Source organism: Octopus bimaculoides, chromosome 2, assembly GCF_001194135.2.
Source record: "Octopus bimaculoides isolate UCB-OBI-ISO-001 chromosome 2, ASM119413v2, whole genome shotgun sequence".
In the NCBI taxonomy this organism is placed as follows: domain Eukaryota; kingdom Metazoa; phylum Mollusca; class Cephalopoda; order Octopoda; family Octopodidae; genus Octopus; species Octopus bimaculoides.
In genome coordinates, this window is record NC_068982.1 from 38,145,740 (window position 1) to 38,154,875 (window position 9,136).

Genomic DNA, 9,136 nt, shown 5'->3' on the forward strand with positions numbered 1-9,136 from the left:
TACATGCATACATACAAATATATATACATACAAGCACACCCAAACTCACATGCACACACACACACACACACACACACGCGCGCGCACACACACACACACACACACACACACACACACACACATCATTAAGCAGAAAACAAGATATGGTATTCAATGCTTTATAGGACATGTCTGTGAATGTGTGTGTAGTAATGAATTCTTTATTTACTTCTATGGAGATATTTGTAAGCCATTAATGTTGTGCTGTATTATGTTCATTTTTGGTACTCAGTTTATGGCTTTTAGAGTTGTATATTTTTTATAATGTACTTAAATTTTGGCTTGTCAGCTGTTTTAGTGCTTGTAATTATTCTTCAGGCAGCAACATTGTTGTTGAATCTAAGGACTTTAATAGGAAGATAATGGTGCAACTTAAATTTTTGTGTCATATTTTGTTGTGATTCAAGATATTTTAAAAATGTTTTGTGTTATCTATTTGTATGTGTGACATATTTATTCATACATTTATCTATATATTTATTTCAGTTGCTCAGAAATAAAATGCTATGGTTTTACATCTTGCTGATCACAGATGTCCTTTAACTCTGTGTGCTTTAAAAATATCAAAGTGCATTTCTATGTTCTTGATAGTATAAAAAATTCTTGATAGTATAAAAAATTCTTGATAGTATAAAACTTATCACTATAAAAGTTTAGGAAAATTGTCATAAATGATATTTCTGTTAAAGAGCTCTTAGATTAGAAAACCTTGTTTCAGTTTAACTATTATGGGGATTTTATATGATTTTGTTACACTTATAAAATTAATCACTGTATATTATAATGAATGCAATTGTAGTTTTTGAAATATTATGGTTCAGAGTATAAAGTTATAATGAAAGTTCAAATTAGCATTTCCTTTTTCTGTACTCTCTCTCTCTCTCTCTCTCTCTCTCTCTCTCTCTCTCTCTCTCTCTCTCTCTCTCTCTCTCTCTCTCTCTCTCTCTCTTTCTCTTTTAATGTATTCTCCTTTTCGTTTATGACTTCCATTACATTCTCCTTTTAGTTAGATTTACCTAGAAAATGGTGAATGGAATGTGAAGGAGCATATATGTATAATACGTGCTAATCAAGATGCATATAAACTGCATCAAATAAACATATACGTGCAAGCACATACATGCATTTTTATCAGAGTCTGAAATTTATTCCAGAACATGCTGTAAATGAATTGTTATCTAGAGTAGCTACTCCAAACAACTAAAGGAATCTAATTCCATTTTCATGATTACTTGAAAGTAGCTAATGCTGAAAACTGCCCACTTAGTAAACCATAAAGGATAATCAATAGATTTCTGTATCTTAAATACTTTCTTCTCAATCTCTCTTTTCAAGTCACTCTCTATTTTACAAGTATGCTTTCTACAAGAAAAGGTGATATAAATATGCCCTTTTTTTTTTAAGATAAAAACTCTCCATGAATATTATTATTACCATCTTCTTCCTTTTTGTCCTCCTCCACCCCCGAACCTGTTGGGCTGATTCATTGTCTACATTTGTTTCCTTGGCGCCTACTTTCACAACCTTCACAATTTGAGGCAATATTTTCTTCTTTCTTTTCCTTTAGGGATCATATCATGTTCCAAAATGTAGCTGTTGTTGACTTAGTACACTTATCTATTTTGCTATTATTATAAGGATATGAAATGAATGTGGTGGGGTAGGAATTGTCAAGTTAAACTAGTTGGTGTCCTTGACTTTGTTTTATTAGCGGCCAGGGTTCAATTGTGGCAGCTATCTTATTTCGAAGTAGATTTCCAAAATACAGATTGTCATCAGTTCAATAATATCACTCTGTCAATGCATATTTATTTTGCATTCATTACTTCGATACTATTACTAGGTCATGAAACCAATGAATACTAAACTTTAAAAAATTATGACTATTAGTAAATAACAAAAAAAAAAAAAATTGAATTATTCCGTTGTATATAATAGGTACCATAGTTCATGGTAAGTTCTGAGCATATATTTGTGACCCAGTTTTCATTCCCAGTTGGAACTGCTTCATTGCATTTATGTTACTAACACCAAGGGGGAAACACTAACATAACACCTTCCCATTTCACCTTCAACTTAAACCATTTGTAGTTGGTATGCTATTACAAAAAAGTGTATAAAAATAATAACTAAATATTAGAATGATGAAAACATTGCAAAAGACGTTATTGTAAAAAGTCAATAAAATAAAAGAACGAGAGTAAAGATATATTTGGCTGAAATAATTTCATAACTTTTTCAAGGAATTAGAAACTTACCTTGATTCTGGTTGGTAAGCATAGAGCATTGATGAAAGCGTACCAAATAATACCATGTTTGGATTGACTGCTTTACAACATAATACTTTTGTATCAAACTGAAAATAAATATAAAAAGTTGTCTCAAATGAAATATTTAAATTATTTACAAACTTAAAAATGCAAAATCTGGAAGAAATATATTTAAAAAAATAATTGTAGTCATTTAATTAACAATATTGCTACAGTGTTCAGTGTGAATGCTATAGTATTCAGTAGACAAAAGAGCAAGGTAATTAAGACATTTAAAAATATAGTATATATGCAGAATTTTCAATGAGTACAGAAGTCAGACTAAATAAACATTTATCCAACCAGATTATATTGGAAAGCAAAATAGTTAATCTTCAATTTCCTTCTCAATCAATGCAGAGAGTATATACTAGGGTAGAAAAAATGAGGTAGATTTTGGGCTAATACACAGTAAAAAAAGTAGCAGGAATAGTCATCAAATAAGAGCGGAAAATACAGGGACAATCTGTACACCTTTCTTCTTTTTCAGTTTTAAGGTTTTTTTTTACTAGTGATAACCTCCTAGCTACAAAACTATTTCACACCCATACCATGGACTTATCTTATGCCTCTTCCTGAAGTCTACCAGTTTTCATCATAACTATTATGAACACCCTTTAGTGAAACTTTTACTGATCTCCCATGATTTATATTCCTTGATTTTTTTCTTTCTATGTGTTATATGAATATAAATATGTCATAATCTGACCTGATACCTGTTGTTTGCCTGTCTATCCTTTTATTCTATTATGCATGGAGATAACTGTTATGCAATTTTGATTAATATGAAATCATAACACATAACCTGCCATCCATATGCAGAAACTCTCTCTCTAATATTTTCAAGCCACAGGATGTGAATGATTATTATGCTATGTTATAGACTAATTTGTATAAGTTTTTAACAAACTTCTTACAGATGGAATCCCAAGAAATTTGTGTAAGGAACCTATTCAGTGAAAAAATGTCCATTATGAACTAGTTCCCTACTTTTCTTTCAACCATCCCTTGTATTATAAAAAATAAAATCAGGTCCTATAACCTCTGTACAAAGAGTATAGGGATAGATAGGAAACCAATATAATGTAGGCAGTGCATTTAACACATAAAGTGCGATGGGCCATGATTGTGGCCGTCAGACACAGGTCGACAAGCCACAATCATGGCTCAGATAGATGTGTTTAATTTATGGGTGTTTGTTGGGGTCTAATGTCACTCAAACACGGTGATACTCCCAAGAGTGCAAGAGGACTAATAGTTCAACTAATGACTTTTCAGATGATGTATAACTTGCCACCATTATATACTAAGAAGATATTTTAACTATTTTTTGTTTTTTATGTGTGCATGGTAGTTTCATTTTCATAAAATGTGCTCAGCAGTCCATGCTATGTAAGTGCAAATCCCACTGCTTTATGGATTAAAGATGGTACTACTAAGTGGGATTTCAAGTTTGCTGAATTAACGTTTGAGTTCAATAAGTGAACTCTCTGCATTCAGCTTAGGTCCAAAGATTACAATCTTGTTGCATTAGTCCTTTTTAAATGGCCTATAATTGTATAGAAAATAAATCAGAATTCAAAGAGGCTGGTAGTGGTCTGTGTTGGCAAGGCTTGTTGCACCCAGTTTTTCAAACAGAGGATGTAAAACTCTGCTGTCTTTCTTTTATTTCTCTCCTCTCAACCTCACTCTGAAGAAGGACTCTGTCTGAAATCTTTGATTTTTTTTTTCCACTCACCATGGTAATTTTATATAAGCAACATGTCCAGATAAGAAAAAAGCAAAAACAAAATAGTGATTTGCTTTTCTATTGGTTGAAACAAGTTATGGCAACTTCAGTTTACAACTTGTTCATTTCCATCTCTAGAATTAACTGAATGAGTTCTCTAACCACCAGTCTCTATGTTTCCAAGTACCCCTTAGACTAAATTTTACTTATCTTCAACAATATTTTCCATATATTTTTCCTTCCTTTTTCTTGATTTCTTCATTTTAAAATTTATATGAAATTATTCAAAATATGTATCCATTTTTTTGTTGTTCCAAGTAATTACATTCAGAAAAATAAATAAAAGTAATATTTGCTTTTCTTTCCTTTCTCACCCACTAAATAAATATTCTGCCTATAATCCAGAAGAAACCAAACAGACCAGGTTAGAACAAGTTCAATTTGTTGTTATGAAACATTTCCTAATTCCTAGCTTTTACATAGTGTTTTGGATGAAAACATCCAAGTATATTACATTTGTATCTGGTTGTGAATAAATAAACACATAGAAATTGAAATAGTTTTGCTTTTTTTAATTCAATAAATAAATCAGAAACGTTGAAGCAAGAAAGAAATGACTATTTCTAACCACAAATTTTAAACAAATTATTTTATTTCTAATAAGAAATCTGAAACATGTACTTTAAAATCTGAATTATTCTTTATTATATTTTGTTTCCTGGTTCTCTGGTTCAATGTTAGAAAAATCAGAATATGAAAGAAAATTATTTTCCAGTATTTACTTATAAATAGGATCTAAATGAAAACTATTTTTAGTCAACAAGAGCATATTCCAGTATCCAAATTATTGTTCACTGGTACAATCATGTTTTGTGCTTTTTTATGTAAACCATTTCACTAAATTTTGTTAAACAAAGCTTCGTGTCTAAGTGGTTGTAGAAAAATATAATCAAAACAAAAAATATCTTTTTGTTTTAGAATATGAAAATTATTACAAACAAATGATACAAACAAAAGGCATAGCATGTGCTATTAACAGACAAGAAAAGAAACATGAAAATATTTATAAACAAATACCCTCCCCCATAGGAAATTTCTAAACTTGTGACAACTGTAATTGACTTTGTTACAAATGAAAACAAAGGGGAAATATGACCTTGTGAGATATGTCATTTGACCTTTAAGTAACTGTCAGCTTTTGTGTTTAAGCAAATCTTAAAATCTTTGACTACACACCCTAGGTTAACATGCTATCAAAAATATACAATAAATTGTTGATACTTTACAGAACCAAAAGTAGATTGACTCTTTTATTACCATGTACTGCATTTGTATCAATTAATTTTTAAAATAGTGAAGAATTTAGTAAAATGACTTTATTGTTATTTAGCTAGTGTTTGGAACATAAATAAACACAAGATTTTGATAGGTCTTAATATACCTCACTTCAAAACAGGAAGTTTGAATCATGGAACCAAAAGTAGTCTCAGGTGGGTTGGTTGGTATCAAAATGATTAAAATTGACTTCTAATTTCTTCATACTAATATTGTTGTTGTTGCATTGCCAAGTACAGTCCTTTTTGTGGTGTGGTGACTTTTGTGTCTCAATGACTCTGAGAGCTGTGCCAACAAAGTACAAGCTCCTAGTAGAGCCTTCTATGCTGGACAGGTCAAAGGATAGAAGCCAGTCTATTATGGAGGGCAAAAGTGGTTTTGTATAGGACTATAATGGAAGGCTTGTGATACCTGTGGAGTATCTCCCTCTCCCATTACAATTATTTCTATAGTCTTAAGGATCTGGAACACAAAGAAGTTTACAAGCGGAGTGCAATTCAATAGCCATTTATTTTTAGTTCTCATTCATGTGGCTCGCTCTCAGTGACCATCTTCATGGCAGCACGTGGTTCATTATAGCTCCGTTCACATGAGGTTCATTACCTCTGGAGATAACAGGTGAAGTTAGAGTGGACTAAGAGTTCGCTGTGAGCTGCCAGCTTCACAGTGTTTCTCAGCGTAAGTGAGAAGGAAGAAAAAGAGAGAATGTCTTAATTCTCCTGCTTAAATAGCTGTTGCCAATGAGAGTCTTGCTGTCGTCTTGCACATGGCAAATGGTTGCAGGCGAGATCTTGCCTCTGTCTTGGACATGGTAATGGCTACCGGCGAGATCTTGTACAAAATGGCAATAGCTTTGTATGCCTTGATACAGGACCAACAGCCCTATCTTGAAAAAATTAAAGTTGCAGAAACATCAATGTCATCGAAAATGATCAAGACTTAGGAAAGGAAGGCCTTATGAAGTGCAGTTAAAATCCAAAAGCAAGCTGCAAGGCCACCAGGAGACAGCCTAGGGTCAAGAATAGATGAGAAAAGTCATTGATAGCCGATGCTCCATATGCTCCATTGGGAGTGAAGGGCTTAAGTAAAGTAAATAATGTTGTTTAGCCTCAGGACAGGTCTATGACAAAAGGTTCTCCATCTATAACTGTCCTATATTTTTTTTTTTAGCATAATGAAAACTAGATTATCTAATTTGCCTTTCCTTTTTCTTTTCTTTTTTCTTTGTTAAACTGGTTGGATTTATCTGGGGGAGATCTGGTTGTTACTACTTGTGAGGTGAGCAACCATGTACAGGTTTTCTCATTGGTTAATAAGTGTCAGTATTTAAATGCTTAGCAGCATTTCATCCATCCTTATGTTCTGAGTTCAAATTTTGCTGAGGTTGACTTTGCATTTCATCCTTTTGGGGTCGATAAAATAAATACCAGTTGAGTACTGAGGTCGATGAAATCCCCCAAATTGTTGGCCTTGTGCCAAAGTTTGAAACCAATATTTTGAGATTCAGAGGTTAGAAATAAAATTAGACCCTATCTGTGGACTGTCAGGTGATCAAATGAATTCTCCTTTATTATGGATCTATTTGCCTTATAACAACTTAACGATGGTGTGCAGTAAAAACAGAATATTTGAATGGAACAAAACATGAAATAATTGTCTCAAATTAGAAAAGATTTGATGTATGCATGATCATACATAAAACAACAAACAATCAAAGAAATGACCAAGTAAAAAGCTTCTATGTAATGCCCAGCCTATTTGACAAGCTACATAGTTACTCTAAAATTCTGTACTTTCTTTAAAATGAGGATTACTTCCTTTAAACTCTAAACTCTGGCACTGTATGCTTACAATGCAAGATGGATATGCCTAGTGTACTGAGACACAAAGCCAAACCAATATGTTGAACATTCAGGTTTCTGGATCTATGAGAAGGTAGGTGGAGCTCTGCGGATCAGTTGACATGGACCTGCAATTTTGAGAGAACCTTCTTCCACAAGTTAGAGTTAAAGGGGTACACTTTGTTAAGAAAATTACCCTTTGTTCTAGATAAATCATCTAAAGCTTGCTTTGTAACCACATGGTTTTGCGTTCAGTCCTACTGTATGCCATCTTAGGCAAGTGTCTTCTATTATAACCCAGAGTGAATTTGGTAGATAGAAACATTGTAAGAACCCATTGTATATATATTTGTATCTATATCTATCTATCTATCTATCTATATATATATCTATCTATCTATCTATCTATCTCTCTCTCTCTCTCTATATATATATATATATATATGGGATGGGGGACTATGATCAAGGGAAAATATCTAAGGTGTCATATACTTACATTGAACCACGTGGTTGGAAAGTGAATTTCTCAACTGCATCAAGTTCATATGACTACTTTCAGTTATGCATTAGCATTTTAAGGTTCAAATAAATATGAAAACATGAATTATAACTTCCTCTCTTAGTTACCAGTCATTTTGAAATCATGATTATCATTTAGTTTCTGTATTCCATGCTGGCATGGGTTGGATGGCTTGACATGATCCAACAGGTCAAAGGAGTATGTTGAACTCGTATGTCTGTTTTGGCATGGTTTCCATAGCTGGATGCCTTTCCTAATGCCAACCATTTTACAGAGTGTAGTGGGTGCTTTTCTATGTCACCAGCACAAGTGAGGTCGCCAAGTAGCTTGCCAGACAAGATACCTTTATTGACGGGTTGGTAGTATTGAGGGAGGTGGTTTATGTCAGATGTTGAGAGGCAAGATTATGATACATAGATAAGAACAGGTGCTTTGTAGTAGAAGAGATACATGGATACACCAGCTGGAAAAGGAAAGAAGATGAGGATGATGAGGTGTGATCAAATACCCTGAAAATACAAGACAGTGAATGCGAAGGGGATAGGGATATAAAAACAAAAAACAATTAATGTAGTTGCTACACAGTAAGCAATTATTTTTAAAATTAGTATTTCATTTGCCTTACCTTGATTGGTAATTCATACATAACATTTTCAAAGCAGTTTATTTCAAAAACAACTGAATAGTCCTGTTTACCATAACAAAACCATGCAAATCCTGGAATTAAAACAAAGCAGAAAGAAATTATGTCATATTTTCATGGTACAAATTCTATAATTCAATATCACTGTATCACTGTCATATGTTGTTATACATAAGTGGTCACAATGTACTTCCAATTCTTTCTTGATTTTGCCATTCTTTTCCATCTTGGCCCAGATTGTTTAATGAAATCGTTTTCTCATCATTTTTGATGCCTGGCTAAAGAACTTTTGACTGAGATATAATCATTTTTTTGATCTATTTTATAAATGTATTGTTTTTGTTGCTGCTGCTGCTGCTGCTGTTGTTATTGCAGGCATTGCTGTCAGTATGCAAAGATCTGGAACAAATGCACCAGGGCATCTTACCAACTTGAATTGTTACTTTTTTGTTGACACTGACAGAATGAATGGCCAAGTTGACTTCAACAGAATTTGAAATCAGAGTGCAGGAAACCATAACAAATACTGCAAGGCGTTCTGTGAAAAGCTTTTATAACTACCTGCCTATCTACTTATCTTTCCTTATCTATCTATCTATCTATCTATCTATCTATCTATCTATCTATCTATCTATCTATCTATCTATCTGTCTGTCTGTCTGTCTGTCTGTCTGTCTGTCTGTCTGTCTGTCTGTCTAGCTAGCTAGCTAGATAGGTAGA

At 32.9% G+C, this 9,136-nt stretch overlaps 1 protein-coding gene across 2 annotated transcripts in view; it reads right to left on the reverse strand.

Moving 5' to 3' along the window:
- LOC106873452 (uncharacterized) overlaps positions 1-9,136 on the reverse strand; it is a 179,865-nt gene that overhangs the window by 26,824 nt on the left and 143,905 nt on the right. For both annotated transcript variants that reach the window (XR_008266727.1, XM_014920810.2), the window contains exons 22-23: positions 8,399-8,490; positions 2,298-2,395 (exon numbers count right to left, since the gene is read on the reverse strand). Coding sequence is in view for 1 of the 2 variants with exons in the window: in XM_014920810.2 (XP_014776296.1) it covers positions 2,298-2,395; positions 8,399-8,490 (190 nt within the window). In the remaining variant the exon portion in view is untranslated. The remainder of the gene's footprint in view (positions 1-2,297; positions 2,396-8,398; positions 8,491-9,136) is intronic.